The sequence below is a fragment of the Ambystoma mexicanum genome, chromosome 1q (assembly GCF_040938575.1).
Source record: "Ambystoma mexicanum isolate Mex_15411 chromosome 1q, UKY_AmexF1_1, whole genome shotgun sequence".
NCBI classification, from domain to species: Eukaryota; Metazoa; Chordata; class Amphibia; order Caudata; family Ambystomatidae; genus Ambystoma; species Ambystoma mexicanum.
The window spans coordinates 604,277,710-604,300,342 of NC_090922.1; the positions used below are offsets into that span (position 1 = coordinate 604,277,710).

Sequence of the window (22,633 nt, forward strand, 5' to 3'; positions counted from 1 at the left end):
CTTCTTGTTGACAGTATTGTAACTTCTCTTTGTCAACTTTATATCCTTTTTCAGCCAATACACCAATAGCTGAATAGAATCGTGTCTGCATGTTCCTTCTGTTGTGCTGCAAATTAAGATGTCGTCCACATATTGCAAGCCAACACTCTCTAATGCATCATTCTCTGGGACACCTCTCTTTGGATCATTCTCACCCAGAAAATGAGATTTACCTCAGCTGTTGTTTCATCTACACCTGTTTGTTGGTCAAACAGATCATCATCAGTGACGTCAGTCAATCTGTACCCTTCCTCAATGGCGATTACTGTGCACCATTGTCTGCCTTCATCATCACAACCATCGATCAAAGCCATTTTCCCTCTTACTATGGCTGTGTCTTGCCAAGGGAAATACTTGTCCCTTTTCCTTGTGCATAGGTATTCTTGACCTAAATAAAAACTCCTCTGGGGTTCTGATGGTTTTGTCTGCAAGGCCTGGTAGCCCTGCCATTAGTATGCGTACTCCATATCCAAATATTTCTGGTTCCAGTGGAACAGCTCTCATAGCCGATTGTCCTGAGTATTCTCTAATCATTTCGCATACGTTCAAATAATGCATCCCAGGAGTTGAACATACTATGCCCTTCTCCGTGAACGATATTGTCATGTTTAGCTTTGTCATTAGGTCTCGACCCAATATATTTACTGAGGTTTGCCATGAATATAGCAGTGGCACATTCATGTCACATTCTCCTATGGAGACTCGAAGTTCTTTTGCAAAAGGAACACGACTTGTTGCTCCTGTGAAGCCCTGAGTATTTATGGCATTGCCGGACAAGGAAAACTTGCCTTGACATATACACAAGCATGTTGGACCTGTGTCAACTAAGAAGGAATATTCTTTATCCCCTATAACGACATCTACCCTTGGTTCCTCGTGAGGGTCTGGTGTCACTGATAGCATAGAACACATCAGGTTTCCCAGTGAGCTGTCCTAATCCATACATAACTTTGTCCCATGCTGCGTGAATGGACTTCCTCCATCATGTTGGTTCTCATTCCGGAATTCAATGCCTGTCTTGCACTTGTTGTCTGTGACAGTTGCATCTGTGACTGTTGAGACTGTCCTTGTGGAAAATTGATCAAGTTCTGAGGTTGCAAGCTTTGCTGTGCTCGTGGCGCTTGCTGTTGCACCATGTGATTTTGTGCAACTCCATTTCTAACCTGCAGTAAAAACACAGGTGGATTAACCATGCCTATTCTTGTTCCTTGATCATTTTGCACCATGCCTTGACTTCTGCATGTGCGTGCTAGATGCCCTTTCATCCCACATGTCCAACATATTGGTGGTGGTCTGATTATTTGCCCATTTGACATATCCTGATTGCCATTTTGCATGTTTTGAAAACCTCCCTGGTTACTTTGAAAACCTCCCTGATTACTCTGCCATCCTCTTCCTCGAAAGCCTCTCCCTCTGGGGTAAAACCCATTACTGCTCTGGTTAACCTGCTGTTGATTATTGACCTGCTGTATGTTCGATCCGTCTGTGCTAGTTATCATTGCTCCTTCAATGGCATATTTTGAAAACAAATTCTGCAGTAATCTTGCCTTTTCAGCTTTTCGTGCAGCCTCTTTTTTGCAATTCCTCTCTTACAGTAGCCTGCAATAGTGAGCTATGGTCAACTGTATTTCACACCATGGTTTGGCCTCGATTCCTACCAATTTCTTGAGTTGCTTCTGTACCTGATCTGGCAGCCCTTGGCATAATATATGGTAAAACACGGGTATAGATTTCCCCCAAGATTCCCGCGTTTCCAGCACCCATGAGTCTTGGAAATTCTGAAAGTAAAGCAAAGGATCTTCTGATTTATTCATTTTACGTGTCATTATAGCTCCCATGTCAGAAGTATGCGGGTATAGCAATCGTAATGCTTTCCATACCGCGGAGTACAATTGTTAAATGGAGCTCCATCATGCGCAGTATTAACTGTAGTCACGCCAGGATAACCTGCTCATGTCCACACATCGTCAGCTCTATCACCAAGTATGGCGATTAAAAGTCCTTTGATATCCCTGATAGGTAACGTGTTGCCTCCTGTCATTTTTTCTAGCTCATGTGTCCACTTTACGGCTCCCGATGTAAACATTGGAAGCTTATTTTTCAGATTTTCTCGATCCATGTGTGGCCATGGTAAGTACTGTGGCCTCGTTCCTCCTTTTTCGAGCAACAGGAATTGTAATACATGACACTCCTTTTCCTCTCTCATCATTTTTCTATTCACTGCAGTGGTAATAGTCCTGCAGTGCCGTCAACCTGGCAATGTCCTTAGTCGGCTCACATAGGGCAGTGGAGACACCCCCCTCTGACCGTAAAATACTCCTTTGTGTCTGTCTGTTTGTGTGGCTGACTTTGATGCCTTAGGTGCAGACTTGCTAGAATCTGATCATCTTATTCCTTTTCCTCCAGAGAAGCATTTTTTGTGTCTTCTCTCGTCTTCATTTTCTTCATATTCCTCTCTCTCCGAATCTGATATTGTCTGTGCCCAACATGTGTAACTCCTCTCATCTTCCTCATGTCTATTTAGTGTCAACCTGTCTAGGAACAACTCTCTATTACTGCTACTTCGGGAGGCGTTCTCAGTGTCATACAACTGAGCGCTCTCAAAATGTTCGTCCTCTCCTCAACCTTGGGGTACTTGTTCTAGCTCCATTTCATCATATATTCTATCAATCGTTTCTACAATGCTTCTGGTGTCAAAGTCATCTTCAATATTTGCCCTAGACGTGCCTGGTACTAAGTCGTAATCAGGAAAGAATTCTTCTATGTCTTCCCAGTCTACTACTGGATCGTGTTTTTTAACCTCTCTTTCCAGATATTCAAGATACCGTGCCCTCTGTCTTCGCTTGCGTTCTATGTCATCTTCGAACTCTCTGTGCTTCCTTGCTTCCTCTCTGACCCTGTCTTCTTCTTGTTTCTTTGCATCTCTACATTCATTTGCCCTTCATATTTCCTCATCCCTTTGTCTTTTTATTCTCTTCTCCCTTATCTTTTGTTGTTCTTCCTCTATTCTTCGTTGTTCTTGCCTCTCCTGATCATTAGCTGCTCTTGGCTTATGATTGCGTTTCTTTTCTTGTTCTTCGCGATACAACTGTTCTCGTCTCTGTCTATCTTTTTTCCTAATTCTTTCGTATCTCAATCCTTTTTCCTTTTCCTTCTCTTTTCATTTTGAATCGTCTGTCTCTCCCTTTCGTCTCATGTCCTCAATGCCTTTACCGTTGAGTTTCAATAGAATCTGACCTCCCATCCATTCGTTCTGTGTGAATGCCATTTCATCAGTTCTGTCCTCATCTCCTTTGCATCTCTTTCCCTGTCTATTCGTATCTGGAGATGTACTTGCTTGTGCTTGATCTCCTATTTCTTTCTCGTGCCTCTCCTTGTCCCTCTGGACTTTGGAGGTGATATCTCTATCTCTATCTTTGTCTGGGTTTTCGTCACTACTTTGCGTAGGTGACTCATATGCCTGGTTGCTATATCCCATGGCTGCTTTAAGTTCCCTCAACGGATATAATCCTTTGTCTTTACCGGCTTCGCTTTTTGTTTCAGACGGGGTGGGTGGCGCAGAAGGCATTTCACCCCCCTTTGTGCATATGTTAATTATCCAATGTAATGGCGGCACCTCCTCCTTATCCTCTTGATACATCTTCCAAAGCTCTAAACTAGCTAGGCGTTTATCTAACTTTTTTCCAATGTATGTGGCATGCAAATATGTCGTCATGTGTTGTAGGACCGTTTTAGATAGCGATCCGCCTTGGGGCCATGGCATAAACATTTTGTGGGCGGTTCCTTTAACCCATTCTGCACTGTACTTCTTCAGTTTAGGTGCATGTTTTGGCAACTGTTTGCACAAGTGTACTAACTGTGTAATGTCTTCCATGCTTACATTTATTTATCTTCTCCTCATACAACACTTTATTACATTTTACGTTTCTTAAACAAAATCAACAATATGAGCGAGCACCAATCGTTGCAAGCTCCAATCCCGTATTTTCACCAAAAAATGTCTTTTTACTTTTTCAAACAGCAACCATCAATTCATGTCATACAACATCCTAGCTATACAATCGTGTAATTTTCATGCTAATTCCCCCCAAAATGTTCTTACCTCATGACGTCAGAGAAAAATCTCATGCCCCTATCACTATTCCGACATGGAATGTAAGCCCATCCCTTTCAAAGCGTCTTTTTTAATAGTTTTGTTCTCCTATAGCGTCCTATTTTTTCAGGACTTTGAATGCAGGCTTCTTCTAGCGCTATATTAAAGCGTTGGTATCTAGGCGTATCCTTTAGCTCGGGTATGCTCCCGGTATCCTTTCTCTAGCTCAGTTAACCTCCCGGTTTCTCGCTATGCTCGGGTAACCTCCCAGTATCTTTCTCTTTGCTCTTTCACCCTTGGTTCAATATTTCTTTCCCCTTATATATATATATTATACTCTTACTCTGACATTATTTTTTGTCCCACCTCCCTCCGTTACCTTCCCTTACTTGTTCTAAGGCATGCAACTTTTTGCCAAAGTATTTAGTCTTTTTTCACTCACCGTTCTAATTTTTTCCTCTCTGGATGCTCGGGATCACCGCCTTCGTTACCACCTCTCCCTGCTGTTCGTCTGGTCAGCTGCTCATAGAAGTGGGAAGGGGTTCATGGGAGAAAGCACAGGTTCCTTCAGACCTCAACCTGAGGTTTTACACTTCGGACTGACCACTATCTATGGGGAGCCTCTCGGTCTACTTAGCCGGATGGCAAAGGACTTCTGATATTGCCAAAGACCTAGAGTTACTTATATCAACGGTCAATGGGTGTCTTACCTAATCGATAATCGATAACCATCTATCTCTGCTACCAAGTGTGCAGTAGGAACCGAGCCGGCCCATAGAGCTGGGGGTGCCCCAACAGCACTTTAAGATGAGTAGCATCACCCTCGAGATGGATGGCGATGCAGATTAATACTCTTGCATCAAATCAATAATGACAACTCGATAGTTTGGCAAAGGGAGTCCATTTAATGACAAGTACAAAAAACAGGGAGTTATGAATATCAGCAATCGCTTGATCTTCCTTCTCGCTTCAACTCCAATTAATTTCAGAAGAAAACATAATTTATACTAAAAACCCGTCATCACTGACGTGTAATATCTTAAAACATAGCATGTATAATAACGTGATTGTTTCTAGGAATGTAACTTTAATATAGGTACTACATCTGTATATGGTAACAAAGTGAGGGGATTGGACAAACAGTGTCAGGTGGGGCATCCAAGCCCTTCCTTCAAAATGGCTACTGTAGACCTCACTAAAAGTACAACGTCTCATTGGTTCTATCAAATATAGGACCCTAGATTACTTGGTTTACTATGATTGGGTTGGCATCAACCCCACTCATACTTTTCCACTAGTTTAGCAGCGTGCAGAATAGCCGGCTAGGTGCAGGGAGTTTGTGTGCACCCCCAGTCTCCCTCCAATTATTGCAACAATCATTCATCACTTCAGTGGTCATGTGTCAATTATTTCTTTGGCCCTCATTACGACCCTGGCGGAAAGGGTTTTACGCCAGCGTAATGCATGGCGTACCTTTCCGCCTTACTACGAGTTCCCGTAGCGCCATGGTGGTTTTTTCGCCTGGTTTTTCCGGGCGGAAAAATCCATGGCGCTACGGGACCTGTTGTTAATTACGCCACCGTAATTTACGGTGGCGTAATTAACGCCTTCCCCACTCCCATTATACCCTATGGGGCAAAAATGGGAATGGGGAAGGGTAAATGGGGATTGGGGACTTACCGCCCCGCCAAGGTCGGAATGGGGCGGTAAGTCCGCCAACCCCCATGGCGGAGTTGGCAGCTCTGCGCCATGGACCATGGTGCAAATTGCACCATGGTCCTCCGCCAGGGTCGTAATGAGGGCCTTTGTCTTTTGGCCTTCAGACTGCTTCTTGGTCTGGAAAAGGTAAGGCGTCTGGGCATGGCACAAGTCCATGCGTAGGTGTGAAAGTTTCATTCCTTCTGCTTGCTCGGTCACGTGATTTCGACACCGTGAAATCATCTTATTCTTCATGCAATTTGTGCATTTGATTTAATTCTGCCAGCCATCTGCCATCTGTGGCTAATCATGACCTTTCTGAATAGGATACTCTGTTCTTCTCTTCATTAATTGTATCCAGTGTGGGTCTATTTCAGCTGATACCACCTTGGCTTCTTGGCACGATTTGCCTTCGCCTGAGTTTCTCTCTGTCCTTAATTCTTGATTTTCCTGCTGCAAGGCTCTCCTCTTGAGACCTTTAGTAACCTTTGGTCGGTTCTGCTCTTGTGCATGGTGGAAGTATACTTATATAAAGTGCTTCTTTTGAGGTGGATATCTATAGGTGGTGCTTGCCGCAATCTATCTTACTACTAAACTTAAGCAAGCCTCATGAATTCCTGCTTCTTGATGTTCCTTGCATATGTACACGTTTAAACTGGCTAAACATCTGCACCACGCTATGGCATACGTTTCTTGCATTTGACATCAATTATTTCACTTTAGACTCAGGATGTCACTTATCCATAGTGTTTTGTCTCTGCTCATCATCCACTGGTCGTCATATCTTCTATATGTGAGTCAGTCTGGGTTGTTATGACTGACTCACCATTCGCCTTCTTTTAGTATCTTCTTGGCTTCTTCAGGTATTGCATTCTGACAATCGTCATTGTGTCTCACTTGTCGGTATGGTTTTCTCAATGGGTACCTCACTGTCCAGGTTTTCTTAGGTGTCGGTACTTCAATGGGTGCTGTCAGTCTGATAGGTACTGGACAGAGCCCACTGCGGCTCTCTGCTGGTTTATTTGCTCATCATACATCACATATTTCGGCGTGAACGTTCCTGGTACTTCAAAATGGGCAGTTGGAGTGTGAATCGTGCTTGGTACCTCCTCTACAGAGGCAGTAAGAAGGGAATAAGGGAAGTTTGAAGAAGAGTTGTGTGTCATCTACATAACACTGGAAGTTTGGGGAGAAGGCAGAAATGAGGTGTGCAAGTGGAGCAAGGTAGTTGTTAAAGAGCCAGGGAGAAAGTTGGAGCCCTGAAGGATGCTACAGGTGGAGATAGAGGTAGGGGAGGAGAAACTGCTCAGAGTAACCTTGGACAGATTGTCATTGAGGAAGGAGGTCAGCCAGTCCAGTGCCTGTTCCGAGATGCCAAGGGTATTGTGTAGTCATTTTATGAGGATGGAATGGTTAACCGTATCAAATGCAGAGGAGAGATCAAGTAGAATGAGAACAGCTGGAGAGTTGGAGTCAAGAGATGCAAGCAATTCCTCACAGGTGTTCAGAAGAGCAGTTTCCGTGCCTCTGGGTGCTCGGAATCCAGATTGATGGTCATGGAGACAACCAACAAGTTCAGTGTGCTGGGTCAGTTGGGGAAGACCAGCTTCTCTAAGAGTTTCCCAAGGAAGGGGGTGATAGATATGGTGTGGTAGTTGGCTGGACAAGACAGGTATGCGGAAGGTTTTTTCAGGAGGGGAGCACAAGGGAGTGCTTGAGGGAGGAGGGGAAAGATCCAATAGAAAAAGAGTGGTTGCAGAAGTCAGTGAGTGCAGGGGCAAGGGATCCGATGATGTCCTTAATGGTTCTGGAGGAGCAGGGGGAAACCTGTTTGGAGGAGACCTTCATGGAGCGGACAACTCTGGTGACCTCATCAGGTGTGATAGGAGAGGAGGAGAAAGGCAGAGGGAGGGTGGGACGCAATAGGAGACAAGGGGTTGGAGATGGAGGGGAGTGGAATGCATGGCTGCTCAGTCAGTCAGAGCACGCAGGCTTGGTGGCTTTAACTGTGTGCTCCCCTTTCTCTGAGCAGAGACCTGTTAAGGGCAGGACGTTTACACAAAAATGCAATCTGAAGATAATATCTGGAGGGATATCGCTCTGTGCAGGGAACTAGTCCCCCAAGCTTTCTATAAGTAGACACGCTCGACTAGAAATGTCTTTACCCTAAGTTTTTGCAGTGTAGTGAGTGCCCAGTGCTTTGCAGAGGGCCTGGAAGGGAAGAGGTGATGAGGAGACAGAAGAGGGGTTGGCTAGTTCTCTGTAGATTTTAAAGAGTCCGTGTTGTTGGATGCAGCAGAGACGCAAGCCTGGATGTGGGCCCTTTTCTTGGTGCGGATGGAGAGTCTTCTATTGCCTTTGGATCAGGTAACAGACCAGTTTATCAGAGGTTGAGACTTAGGCCTGCCACTTCCGTTTTGCAGCTCTGCACTTGCTTTTCAGGGCTGCAAGTTCAGAGACGTACCAGGTGTTATGCTTAGAGGCATGTTATAGATGGATCCTCATGACTGGGGCAAGCATGCCAAGGGTATTAGCAATGGCAAGATGGAGGTTGCTGAGAACAGAGCCAAAGGTGGAGTCTGCAGTGAGGAGAGAGGGGGATGAAGTTAGATGCGAAGTCAACAACTGACACTCGTTTAATCGGACGGATGTTCATGAACGAATTTGGCATGGCTGGGGGGGAGACGCGGTCAGAGGTGTTTGCGATAGGTAGGCCAGGGTTAGTGGTCAGGATATCTTTTTAATGCTTTTTTCTTCCATACATTGTAAGAGAGGGAGGATAGGTGACAGTAGAGCAGTTAGAAAAGATGGGAGAGATGGTGAGTGCCATAGTGGTGGAGGAAAGGCGGAAGAAAGAGGAGGTCTGCGCAGCACAGTAAAGCACAAGCTCATGTCACCAGGCGGCCGAGTAGCTGAGGGAAGCAAGAAGCAAATGCACTGGGATAGCAATCAAAGCACACAAAACATATGCACCTAAATTCAATTTTTGATGCAGGTACTGTAAACACACAAAGCAAAATTGGCAGCACAGGTGTAAGGGCACCTAAATTTGATTCATAGTGCAGGTACTGTAAACACATAAAATTAAATTGTCAGCACAGATGTAAGGGCACCTAAATTCGATTTACGGTGCAGGTACTCTAAACACACAAATCATAATTGGCAGCTCAGATGTTAGGGCACCTAAATTCGATGTTTGATGTAAGGTACCATAGACACACAAAACGAAAATGTTAGCACAACTTTCCCAAGGACAAACTGTGATGTCGGTAGGAATGAGTGAGATTAAGTAAGTCAAGAAGGTAGAATGTTGTAGGCATACCGTGGTTCAACGGCTGTTGGAGATTAGTGGCGAGGTAGTCCCCAGTGCTTAGTCATTACTCACTGATCTGCAGGGTGCAGTGAGTTGTGGCCCAAGTTCATGCTCTACCATGCAAGTAACCGGCAGGCGAGAGCCGGCCAGAGAAGTAAGGCAGAGAAAGATCGCTCCATTGCTGACGGAGCTGACCGAGTGTGCCGAGTTGCCGGTTGCGCAAGGTCACTCACAAGTTGTGCCAAAACAGGAACACACCCCCGCCCGCACCGATCATCTGATACATGGTGAGAACCACATGTGACTCAGGCTCCTGCCCATCTGCACTGCTGCGTAGCAATATACAGTGACTTTACTGCTGATTGTTTTGCCCGCACCTTTTCCTGCACTCCTTATGGGGCATCCTATGTGTGATTTCTTTCCTTGGTGTTAGTCCGACCTTCACCTGCTGGCACGCTACGCTGGCTCCATAACGTATTGTCTCACAAGCGGCTCATTAAGTCCCCTGACGCCACGCGCCTATTATCACTCGTTGCCTCCATTGCGCAATACGCCTTATATGCCTTTGCTTTATATGCCTTATGCCACACCTATATTTTGAGTCCAGCCTACCTGCGTTCCACCGGGTGATTATCACTCTCATGTACGCCTACAGCTGTTTGTTGACCCACGCTAACTGTTTATGACCTAAAGTTATTGTTACTGAGGTAAATGTTATTGTTGCTTAGCACTTTGCGCATGCTATTGCTGCACTCCTGATGAACTGTCTATCATCCTCCTTGTCACTAATTACCCCGTGGCACTTCTCGCACCCATCTGTATAATGTAGGACTGCGTTATGCCATTATGCTCCCCTTTAGCAGCTTATTAGCCACTCACTCGCTTCAGACCCCCCTCCCTAATTTATCTGCACTAATACTGCCTATCTTACTCTACCTCACATTCTACACTGGTGTGCCTGTACTCAACTACACCACCGTCTCCACACCACACCCCTACCGCCACAACACCATAACTATGCCCTCCTTCGCTCACCACACCAACCCATACCTTAATAACCCTGCCTTATGGCTCCAACACTTTGCATCCAGACCTACACCTAACATACCTTGCTCCATCACCATGAGAAATGCCAGACTTGGCTCATGACTCACTCATGCCTCCCACCACCATGTGCGTCTCAACAAATACCCTCAGACCACCGCTTCGCCCTCACCCCTACCACACTCACCCACATCACACTCCAACCTCCCTGATACTAGCAATATCAAGGGAGCGTTGATCAATGTCAGATCACTCACTGCACACGCTCTTGAAGTAGCCGACCTCATCCTAACTCTTGACCTTGACTTCGTGGCTATCACTGAAACTTGGCTTCATGCTGACTCTGGCCCACTACTTTCTCTTGCCATTCCTCAAGGCTACAACATAATCAGACATGATCGCAATTCAAACCAGTCCAAAGGGGGTGGTATTGCTATCATCTATAAAAACGCGCTAAACTCCACCTCTCTACTGTGCATCAAATTTCCTCTATGGAAGCACTAACAGCCAAATTAGCTGTCACCCCTAACCACACCATCACTTTCCATGTACTTTACCGGCTGCCAGAGCCACTATTCACCTTTGCTGAGGACCTTTCTAACATCATAACCCACAATACTAAAACAAACTCCCAAATATTGATATTAGGGGATTTTAACCTGGGCCTTACGATCCTAATGACACTGCGGCCACGACTATCGATCACATGCTCACGAATGCAGGATTCACACAGCATACCAACCAACCTACACACGCTAAGGGTAGAATCTTTGACTGGCTAGCTGCTCACAACTGCCCCATTAATATTATCTCCTACCAACCATGTGTGTGGACTGACCACAACCTAATTACCTTTAACATTCTATACAAACCTACTCCAACTATTGCACCTGCTATCGCCACATGTAATAAACGTGACATTACCTGCAACATACTTCTCCCTCTTATCCTTCCAGTGCTCAATGATCAGGCTTGTACATGCTCTGACCCTAATGCTCTAGTTGACACCTTTTGAAACAATATATATTTACTTCAATTTGCATTTTAATTTTCTGCAAAGATTATCTCAATAGACATGCTGAATATCAAAGACATTGTATACTCATGATTAGCCGAGGTATAAATACAACAGGAAGAATCTAAAGGTTGACTTTTAGCTTATTTATTTGACTAAGGTCAAAGCATAAGAGGAAATAGGGGTTCAGTTTCCCTTAGTATTTAGTAATTTTTATGAACAGCACTTGCCTTCAAGTTGGCAAACATATTGAAAATCGAACAAAACAAAACAAAAAGCAATTTTCAGACACACTTTTCAAGTTATTTGTACATGGTCCTAGAATTGCTAGTGCATAAACATAAAAGCAGGGCAATTGTTACAGCAATTATGATCACATAGGTCATGCAACGGTGAGTAGTAAACCAGAATTAGGTTTTTACAAGGAGCATCCTGGTAGTTGTTTCCAAGGTGTGTTACGTTCTTGAGGTAGGTAACCAAGTCTTTGGCCTTTGACACCTTTAACATCGCTATGCAAAAAGCGTTAGACACCATTGCCCCATCCAAATTGAGAAAACCCAAACCACGAGCCCACCTCAGTTCTTGGTTCACACCCCAGCTCAGAACCCTGCGCAAAGAAAAACGAATTGCTGAATCACACTGGAAAAGCAATCAGTCCGCAGCTAACAAATCTTGCTTCTTCCTTGCCACCCTTAATTACAAGGAAGCCATATTCCAAGCAAAAAAAGACACCTATAACAAACGCATCGAACAAGCCAAATCCAACACCAAAGAATTGTTCAGAATCCTAAAAGAACTTGAAACTCTTGTCACGGCACCTGATACTTGCACTAAAGACAGTACTTGGTGCACCAAAATCCAAGAGGCTCTCCTTGGCAAGATTGCTTTTCTCCAAATCAAAATTAACAATAAACAAACTAGTCTACAATCCAACCCACAACCTAACCCTCTTCCTATTCCAAATCACTCTATCCCTGATTCTCTGACGCCCTTTAGCTTCTCTCCACTCTCCATTACTGATGTGGAAAAGTCATCGCCAGCCGTAAACCCTCTAATTGTCAAGGTGACCGCTGCCCAGCACCCATTATCAAGGAAGCAGCTCATGACCTAGCGCCATTCATCACCTCGCTCATCAACTCTTCCTTTAGCTCGGGGATCGTACCTGACAACCTAAAGGATGCGTGGGTTATCCCCCTCCTGAAAAAACCATCTCTGGACACTAGCATACCTACTAACTACAGGCCAATCACCACAGACCCGTTTCTACTAAAAATCCTTGACCGAGCCGCATACCTATAAATTCAAGATTACCTCGAATCCAACAAACTCTTGGGACTCAGGCAATCTGGGTTTCAGCCGCGCCATGGCACTGAAACAGCCCTTATAAATCTTAAAACACAGATCGAAGATTTAAAAGAAAAGGGCAAACTTGCTCTCCTACTCCTCTTGGACCTCTCTGCGGCCTTTGATCTTGTCAATCACCGGATACTATGTCACCACCTTAAATTTGCCGCACACTTCTCCAACAAAGCTACAACTTGGATTAGCTCCTTCTTAGACAATAGATCTATGCAGGTGTTCTCTCCTCTAGCAGCCGCCTCACCCTCACCTGTCTCCTGCGGTGTGCCACAAGGATCTTGTGTCTCACCCACGTTGTACAACATGTTCACAAAACCCCTATTCGATATTTTGGACTATCTGGGTGTCACCTACACCAATTACGCTGATGACACCCAGATACTAATCCCTATCTCTGGCGACTACACATCTGACTCCCTTTCCATTAATGCCATCTACCAGGTCATCCAAGCTTGGATGGCGCAACACGGACTCTGTCTCAATGATGAAAAGACAGAGCTCCTCATTCTTGGCTCACCACCTAAACTCTCTAAACTTGACCCTGCATTCAATTCCTTCATCATTGATGGTAACACCATCCTAACTGCCAAGGATACCAAAACCTTAGGGATCTACATCGACTCTACTCTATCCCTTACCAGACAAACCAACTCAGTCTCCTCCGCAGCTGCATAACCTGCAAGCTTATCACAGATTGCCGCCCTTTTCTCTCTACAGCCAACTGTGTTACCCTGGCTAGGACTCTTGTATTGTCTAAGATTGATTACTGCAATGCTCTTTACCTGGGCACTAATCGCTACAACCTAAATAAGTTACAAATTGTCCAAAACAATGCTATTAGAGCTGCCCTCAACATCTCCAGGCATCAACACATTTCCGACACCAGACACAACATTCATTGGCTCCCTATCCCAGACCGGATTTCGCTGAAAACTCTTGCTCTCACACATAAATGCCTTCACAACCAAGCTCCCAGCTACCTGGCTAACAGATTTGCCCTCCACAATTCCACCAGACCTCGTAGAATGGCTCCAACTAACTGCCTTGTTGTACCTCGCTTCAACCTTCAAAGATCAGGCGGAACTAGCTTCCCCATTATGGCAGATAAATTATGGAACACGTTTCCAAATGAGCTTAGAGCAGAACCCTCCTTCCTGAGATTCAAACACCTAACCAAAGCTTGGCTGTCCACCCAAGACATCTAGCATCGGTTTACTGTGTAACCTTGTACATATCTGTATCCTTGCAAATACAATCTGCTTTGTCTTTTCACTGTTATTTTTACCTGTTACCTCTGTAATTATTGCTCTGTCTGCCTTATCATGCTGTAACAAAGTGATGCGCCCGGTTGCCCTTGGGCCTGGTGCGCTATACGAATAAAATAAATACAAATACAAATACAAATGCTGTCCACCTGTCCGTTGCTCCATGCTATGTGAGGAAAAGTAGAGGGGCCCTACGATCCCTCCTAGGCTCAGGCAGGCTCAGACAGGGGCCTTAGTGGTGGGCCCAGGGCAGGGGGCCGGCAAGCCTACTGGCTTCGTGATTGGGCTATTTGGACAGGGCCTAGCCAATAGGATCACAGTGGGGCTGATAGGGGAGGCACACCTCCAAGTCCGATGGAGTCGGCCATCTTGGAGTGCTGCCCAGCAATCCAATCTGCAGCAAGACAGGGTGACCACAGTGCGGCAGATGATTTGCAGCTCACACCATACATATGGAGATCCTCATCAATATCAACGGGCCTCCGGTGTAATTAGGGCAAAAATTGCACAATGAAAAGATTTTTCTAAAAAAATGCTCCGTGGTCTGCATGTACTCCAGACGATGGTGCCTAACTGCAGATTGCGTGAGGGAAATCTTGTGGGGGCTTGTTAGTTTTTGCCTCGCAGCGTGGAGGCACTCCAATGTTCTTGCTGGTCCCTCGGAGCCTGGATGGAATGGAGTGCTAGAGGGATATATAGATAGATGGTTTATGGTGAATCCATCGAAAAAGATGCATCGAAAAGACAATGAGCCTCATTACACGGAAGGCGGTAGGGGATTACCGGCACCGGTAAGGGCACTGGTGCCGGTAATCCCCACCAACCTACTACGAGGTCCCTCAGCGGGTCCCGTCCTTAACGTGTGGTTAGACCACACGTTAAGGACGGGACCCGCTGAGGGACTTCAGTGCAAATAACGGTACCGCAAATTGTGGTACCATTATTTGCTGCTTCCCCATTCCCATTGAGCCCTATGGGGGCTCAAATGGGAATGGGGAATGGTTCCCGGAATGGGGACTTACCGGTCCCGCAAAGGTCAGAGTAGGCCGGTAAGTCCCTATTCCGGGAACCCGGCCTCCGACGGCGGTAAGGGGTAGCCATGGCGCTAATAGCGCCATGGCTACCACCTTCCGAGTAATGAGGCCCAATGCATTGAAAAATATGCATCGAAATTCTATGTTTAACATTAAAAGTACATTTTTTAAAGTTTTAAAAATGTTTGTATATTGGGGGCCACCCGCCTTCACCCTAACCCGACCTGAACCCTAACCCTTGCCCTAACCCTAATTCTAACCCTTGCCCTAACCCTAATCCTCATTCTAACCCTCACCCTAACCCCAACCCTAATTCTAACCCTTCCCTAACCCTACCCCTAATTCTATCCCGTGGCCTAACTCTAACCCTAATTCTAATTCTAACCCTTGCCCTAACCCCAACCCTAATTCTAACCCTTGCCCTAACCCCAACCCTAATTCTCACCTTTGCCCTCACCCTAAATCTAATCCTTGCCCCGACTTAAAATCCATCGAATTTTATTCAAAGAAAAGGCATTTCGATGTCAATGATTTTTTGATGAATAAAATTCATTGGAACTGACTTTGATGGATTTGCACTCGATGAAAAGACCAGATACCTAGATAGATTGATAGACAGATGCATAAATCCAGTGATAGATAGATGGATGGATAGATAGATAGATATATAAATTTGGTTATATTTGATATGCCATTTAATTGTAACTAAACAAACTAAGCACACCTTGTTCTTGTATTTCTGTAATTGCTCATGCTGTATGTATGTACATTGCAACTAAGCAAACTTACTTACCTCAATAACAGCGCCGCGATGCATATGGGCTGTTGTGCGCTATACGAATAAAAACATAAAATTAAAAAAACACAATTTGGAAAAGGCGTGAGGGAAGAAATCATTTGCAGAGCATTTCATGCCAACTGTGCAATTTCCTAAAGTCGCTAAAGGGAGTTTCGTTTTGCCAAGCTTGTTGATGAACTTCTAATGTAACCAGGGAACGGGAAAACAAAAGCTGGCTTAACATAGTGCGTGCACCGTGGTAACTGTGTGCTGCTGGAGACCATATTTCAACCACTGTGTGCCACACATGCCAAGGTGTTTTGCTTCACGTGCACGTTAGGCATTCGTTTGAAACTCTGTATATCAGGTGGGTGACTTCATTCCGCCGCATTCATTTCCTAAACCATTGAGACATGTGAAAATGTTTGCGAACGCCAGTCCATGAAAAATAAAATACAACACGGGAAATCACACATTCTGACCCGAAGGTGATGGTCTAGTAAGCCTGCACGCTGGGAGGGTCAGGGTTCCTTCCGAGCAGCAATAGGCGGGGTCAGTCACTGAGCCGTGAAATGCAATGCCTGCTGTGGATGACTTCTCTATGCCGTTTTATTTCCTTTTCCAGCTGAGAACATGCACCAAGTCATGCACCGAAGAAGGCCCTCTAGTGGTTATTCGTCCGAAATGTGGGCCACATCGAGAGAGCCGACTCTGCTGAATATTCTAATGCTGCCTAAACGCATAGTTGAAGCAGCCGTTTTATAAAAGTTAATTTATAGAAACACTTGAGTAAAAACATCATTTATTGAATTCATTGCTCAGGACTTTTTTGCACCGGATTTAGGAAAATTGTTTTTCAATGGTGTCAGCTGGGGAAACGGTGTGCTTATTGGTAATGGCCCAACATGTCGTCCTCACAATTACGACGGCTGAAAATGGCGACTTTTTTTTTTACACACCCCCCCTTACACCATATATATATGTGGGGGGTATGTAATATAATGGTAATATGTCAGGGTGCAGGGGTTCTCCCCCCGCATATGCATCTGGTGTAAGGGGGGGTTAAAAAAAAGTTTTTTTAAAAAAAGTAACCTTTTTCGGCCGTCATAATAATAGTGGTCGCAATAAGCACATAGCTTATTCAGATGGCCCGTGGCTGTGTCGTCATTCAAAACGCAACCACACAATGAGGAGGCCCACATGGCAGTACCAGTCTCAACTCCTTTTATTTCTAAACTGTCTTCTTCTTGCCATATCCCGTTACTTCCCTTTCCTTCTCATGGTCACGCAACCGCCCAAATCCCGCCTTCTATATAACAATGTCGAAAAGGAACAGTAACTTGAACATTAACAACATGACAACCTTCCCCCTTTTTAAATACTTAGTCAGGCACTAGCCCATTTCTTCAATGAGTCTTATGGGTTTCGTCTTTGCCCGCACAGGGCGGCTCGCCCTTGGCAGTTCTGAGCTGTGGGAAAGGGGTCTGTCCACAGTCCACTCACCCCTATTCATTTGTCCAGCCCAGGGAACCAGATATTCTGCCTCAGCAGTTTCTTCATTGACATCATGCCTATGTGACCTTCGTGGGCCAGGTCGACCACTTATTGGTATATTGACTGGGGAAAGACAATTCTGCAGCCTTTCATGATGATTTGATTGTCGGTGATGGTGAGTTCCTCCTGCACCAGCAACATGGCCTTGACATCACTTTGTAACGCCTCCTCTAGGTGTTAAGCTCTATCCCTTGCATGTTTCATTCTGCCTTGATTATGTATTTTGATAGGATGGTCAGTACTGGATCCCTTTCTGATTCCTTCTGAAGTGTCTTCCACGCTATCGGGAAAGGTTTCAGTTGGTGGATGACGTACTGCAAATATGTATCCGCAATGGAGTGTCCTGGAAGGGACGGCCGTGTGGAATGATGGGGGAGATAGTCAGCCAGATTCTGGTCCTTGCCTGGTCTGTGACGAATGGAGAATTTATAATCCTGTAGGCGAAGACCCCATCTTTCTATTCTCTGAGGGCCGTAAATGGTGAGAAGAGCTTGGTGGTCAGTGACCAGTGGCGGCTGCTATAATAGGGCGGCCGGGCGCCGCCCCCCCAGAAAAAGAGAGAGAAGCTAAAAGAGATTCAATCAGAGAACTTCTCTGATTGAATCTCTTTTAGCCTAGATGCTGCTGCATTTCCTTTGCCAACAGCGCGGGGGCGCTGTGGCAAGGAAACAATCAGTGTGCAGTGTGTGTATAGCCGCCCGACCCGGCAGCGGGGCGCGTCCCAATTTAGTATTTTTCTTTTTATAGTTGAGTGCGTGGAGCTCGTAGCTCCACGCACTCTACGTAGCCCCTTTAATTAGAGGCCTGGCGGGGCGCTTCAGGGGTGGCCCCGCTAGTGCGCAAACAGCGCACTTATATTATTAATCCCTCCCTCCCCTGCCATGGATACAGTATGTCATTGGCTGGCAAACAGCCAATGACATACTGTATCTACTGGCGGCGCAGGGTGTGTGCGTGCGCCTGCGCCGCCTTCACACCCGACCCTTTCTTTTCGAATCCGGATTCCCCCGACGCCGGCCGAACATCAGCACACCGGAGAGGAGTGCTGCTGCAGCACCAGGCCACACCAGCCCAGCAGCGACGCCGCGGACCCGCTGTAAGTAATTTGTGCGCACTGCGCAGCGTTTGTTTGTTGTAACTTGTTTTTTCACTCCCGAGTCCCGACTCCGAGTCTCCGAGTCCCCGGCCCGGGCCCAAACTAACAGAGAACTTCTCTGTTAGTTTGGGCCCGGGCCGGGGACTCAGAGACTCGGAGTCGGGAGTGAGTCCCCCCCGCCGGGCCCAAACTATGTGGACCACTTTCCACTACAGGGCCCAGCAGGCAGGCCCAGTCACTCAACACTGAACGACGTGTAGGCTTAGGCTAGGCCTACACGTCGTTCAGTGCTGCCGAGCTGAGTGACTGCCTGCTGCCGTCAACTTACTTAAGGCGAGCCTTGGTGGTAGCGGGGCCCGCTATCACCAACGCTCGCCCCAAGTTGGGCATCCACGGCACGGACCGGAGGGCTGAACAAAGTAGGCCCAGGCGGCCCCCGCCTTGGTGGTAGCGGGCGGCCCACCAGGTAAGAAGGGCACTGGGCAGACAAGGCAGGAGTCGGGACTTGAAAGGCTGCAATCAGGGCAGTTGTGCGGGATGTTTGCACTGCCGCCACACCCAGATGCAATGGTTGCCCTAGCTAATTTCCCCCGTGCTGTCCCAGAGATGGGAGCAGAGTGTCTCAGACAAGTGCACGTGGATAGATGGGAAGGGCTGATATAACTGTCTATTGTGTGTCTTATGTCACAGCACTGCTGTTGCCTCAGTAGCCACACAGAAAAAGAAACTCCTTTTCAAAGAATGACTGCGAGCCTCCATGATAGTATTATAGGGCCCCATCCTGGGGCAACTACAGGACTACTGGCGTCTCCACTTGGGAATGGAAGGCAAAGTGAGGAATAAAGCTATCCCGCACCCTGCCACTCTGTCCCCAACACACACACAGACTCACAGAGCAATGACCCTCTTTTATCATTCACAAAGGCTGTGGTGCCCCTTTCATGCTCTGCCTCAGACAGCAGCATTGCCCATCTGTGCTGTGGGTCATGGGCACCCCTGCACCATTTCCATCAGTGAAGCCCCTGATGGGCCACACTTGCAGTGCTCCCAATCAATACCCTCTCCCTGACAGAGCTACCTACAGTAGTTGCGCTGGTGTGTGCAGGCAGGCAGCCTGGCATTGCCCATTCTGGAGAAACGTTATCATTTTACTGTAGAGCAGTAAAGGTTTATACGAACGCATTCCTGCCTCCATATAAAGGGGGTGCTTGCGACACACTGACAGCAGGAGCTTTGCCCTCCTTTCCATACTTGACCCGAGTGACATGCAGAGCGGTGGCAGGGAAGGACAAAGACAATATGCGGGGCCTGTGGCTGCACAATTAACAAAAGCCCAGCAACTACTAATGTAGAGCATTTCATTGTTAGAAAATGCATTCCTATGCATACATTTTTGGGCAATTGAAATCGTGAAGTGTTAGCACCTGGATGTCAGGGGAGCGATTTATGGGTAGGGTTGGAGGACAAGACAGCTCATTCTCACAGCAGTTCTTGTGCAGTTTCAGACAAGGAGAGACTTAATTGCTTGTAACATTGAAGCTGCACCAGAATAGCCTCATTCAAAGTGTAAAGTGTTAGAAGACCCCACACAAGTAAGTTTGCCACTCTCCCACAATCTCTGAATCTAGTCTCTCTGCCAACATTTGATGGGTCAGCTCCCTCACACCGCCCATCCCCATAACTTTAGTCTTGGTGCACCCAGGGACAGTGTTGGGGCCTTTCAACCTTTTCAAATAAAAGGTGCCTGAGCCTCAGGAGGGTCCCCCATCAACTGCCCCCATGTTGCCAGTCTGTGATCTTGAAACACTGCAATATATATATTTCTCAATTTATTTGAACGTTATTTTTATTTCTCCGGCTTTAAATGTGCCCTTTGCAGTGCCTGCATTACTAGCTGCGTTTTCTCTATCCACGGGAGACACAGAGGTATTACCACTTCATTGCCTTCTAACACTGGTTCCTCCAGATCATCCCCTTGCTGGCAAAGGAGAGTTTAGAGCTTTTCAGTGGGCAGTTAGTGTTTAAGCTCCCTGCTGCTGGATGGCCGTCTCGTTATAATCAGCAGCTATTAGCCTTATCTTTGTCGCCAATGGATAATAAAGTATCATTATTAATACCGGAACCCTAATTCTTTTAGTTGGTTAGGCAGTAAATTGTACATTTTGGAAGCCATAACTCCCAAAATTTCCTGGGGGGCAAACCACCACGCACTCTGCTTTACGTGGGTCGGGCTCGCTCGCTTACATATTTGTCCCGCAACAGTTCTGCCCCACCACCTTTCAAAGTCACCAGCCGCCACTGTCAGTGACCACTGTAAATGGTTTCCCGAATAGAAATATATGGAAATGCTCGCTGGCCCAGACGTCTGCCAGGCTTTCCTTTTCTGCCTAAAAGTATTTCTGTTCCATGTCGGATAGGCCCCGGCTTGTGTATGACACAACTATTTTAATGTGTGGGGTTCTTGGGTCATATTGTGCCAATATTGCGCCCAGTCCTACCGGGCTGGCGTTCACAGTCACTTCGGTGTTGTTGGCCAAGCTGAAGTATGCCATGTCTGAGGCCGAAGCAATGCGAGCATGGATTTCAGCAAAAGCAGCATTGCTATCCTCGGTCCAAATACATTCTTGTCCGTTCTTGGTCAATTCTCTGAGCGGGGAACTCACCGTTGTGAAGTTTTCCAGGTAGTACGAGCAGTAGCTTGCGAGTCCCAGGAATTACCTGAGGTCCGACACATCTGTTGGGTGGGGAGTTTGCTGTAGTGCTTTGACCTTTTCGGAGTCCGGCCACATGCCTAGGTCCGAAAATATGTGGCCTAGGAATGTGAGAGTTTGCTTGCCAAATTCACACTTGTCCTTGTTGAGTGTGACATTAGTGACCTCTAGAGCCTTGCACATCTTGTGAAGGTTTTCATTGTGTTCTTGGGTTGATTTGCCAAATACCAGGATGTCATTGCAGTAGTTCTGACACCCTGGGATGTGCTTGATCACCTGGTGGATGTCCTCCTGGAAGATCTCCACTACCGAAGATATGTCAAAATTCAGGCGCTTGTAACGATATAGCCCAATATGAGTCAACAACGTGGTGATGTACCTGGACTCCTGAGTCATCTCCAGCTGATGGTAGCCCTTGTTGAGGTCGAGCTTCGAGAACACGGTTGCCCGATTGAGGAGATGGATCATGTCTGTGATTCTCGGGGCTTGATGACGTTCCCGCTGAATGGCCATGTTGAGGAGGCACATGTCTACGCACAGCCGGATGAAACCTTCTGCCGATTTCTCGGGAACTGGTATAATCGGGGGGACTGATGGGGTGGTTTCCACCGTGGGCTCAATGATATGTAGGTCCAGTAAACGCCTTAGTTCTTCCTCCACCTGTTTTTTTATGTTAATCAGGATGCCTCTGTAGTGCTGGGCAACCGGCTTAATTTCCGGATCGATGTGCAATCTCACTTTGCAGTCTTGCAGTTTTCTTAGGCCCTTGAAAAGGTTTGGATATGCTTTAGTGACATCACCTTCTGGGGCCAGATATTTGTGGGCCATCAGATTGTACAGGAAATAAATGAGTCCCATGTCAACGGCCGTTTTGAATCTCAGGATGCATCAGCTGTTGGCTTCTGTAGAGAGGACATGCAGTCGTATGCGTGCCGTGTGCGATTTGTGAGTGCAGACTGTGGTAAATGCACCCTTGAATGGCAGGGGAGTGGTCAAGCCATAAGGGAAGCTGGCAACCTGCAAGGGCCGCAGTTTTGGCGGGTGATGGAGGCGATTGTATGCCTCTTCGCTCAGTACGTGGACTGTAGCCCCAGTGTCAATGAGAAATTCTGTTGGTATGTGTGTACCTGAAGCAGTGGAGTAACTTTGCTGAAAATGTTGGGGGTACATGACAACTGAAGGAAAGGTGTGGGGTGAAATGAAGGTGGATGGTGGCTCTGAGGGATCGTTTCGGGCAAATAGTTTAAAAAGATTTGGTTGAATGGTAGATTTGACCAAATTCGATCACCACCGTTAGTTCAAAGCTGAAGATACCGCACATGAAGAGCAGTGGTTGCAGAGGTGGCCCCCTCAGCCTATGTTCGGTATTTTTGGGATCGGTGGTTGCGGGGGTGTCCCCCGCTTCCTCAGCATTGGTGGCAGGGGACCCCATAAAACAAAAAGAAGAAAAGGGACGCTGCAGCGCCAGATCTGACCCGCGTTAAAGGGATGGATCTGACACAGCAGGCTACAGGAGAGGCAGCGGATGGAGAAAGGTAAGTGGGGGGTTTATGGGTGCACTGGCGGTTTGAGGGGACATGGGTTTGGTTTTTTGTACCGAGGTAAAAACATATTTGCAGCGAAAATGACTACAG

General features: G+C 46.5%; 1 protein-coding gene across 1 annotated transcript in view; it reads right to left on the reverse strand.

Annotated features, from left to right (window-relative positions):
• The window catches only part of LOC138557788 (cytadherence high molecular weight protein 2-like), a 123,712-nt gene extending 102,872 nt beyond the window's left edge, over window positions 1-20,840 (reverse strand). Inside the window, exon 1 of the mRNA XM_069642635.1 lies at window positions 20,787-20,840. Coding sequence (XP_069498736.1) covers window positions 20,787-20,840 — 54 coding nt within the window. The remainder of the gene's footprint in view (window positions 1-20,786) is intronic.
• Window positions 20,841-22,633: the final 1,793 nt, after the last annotated feature.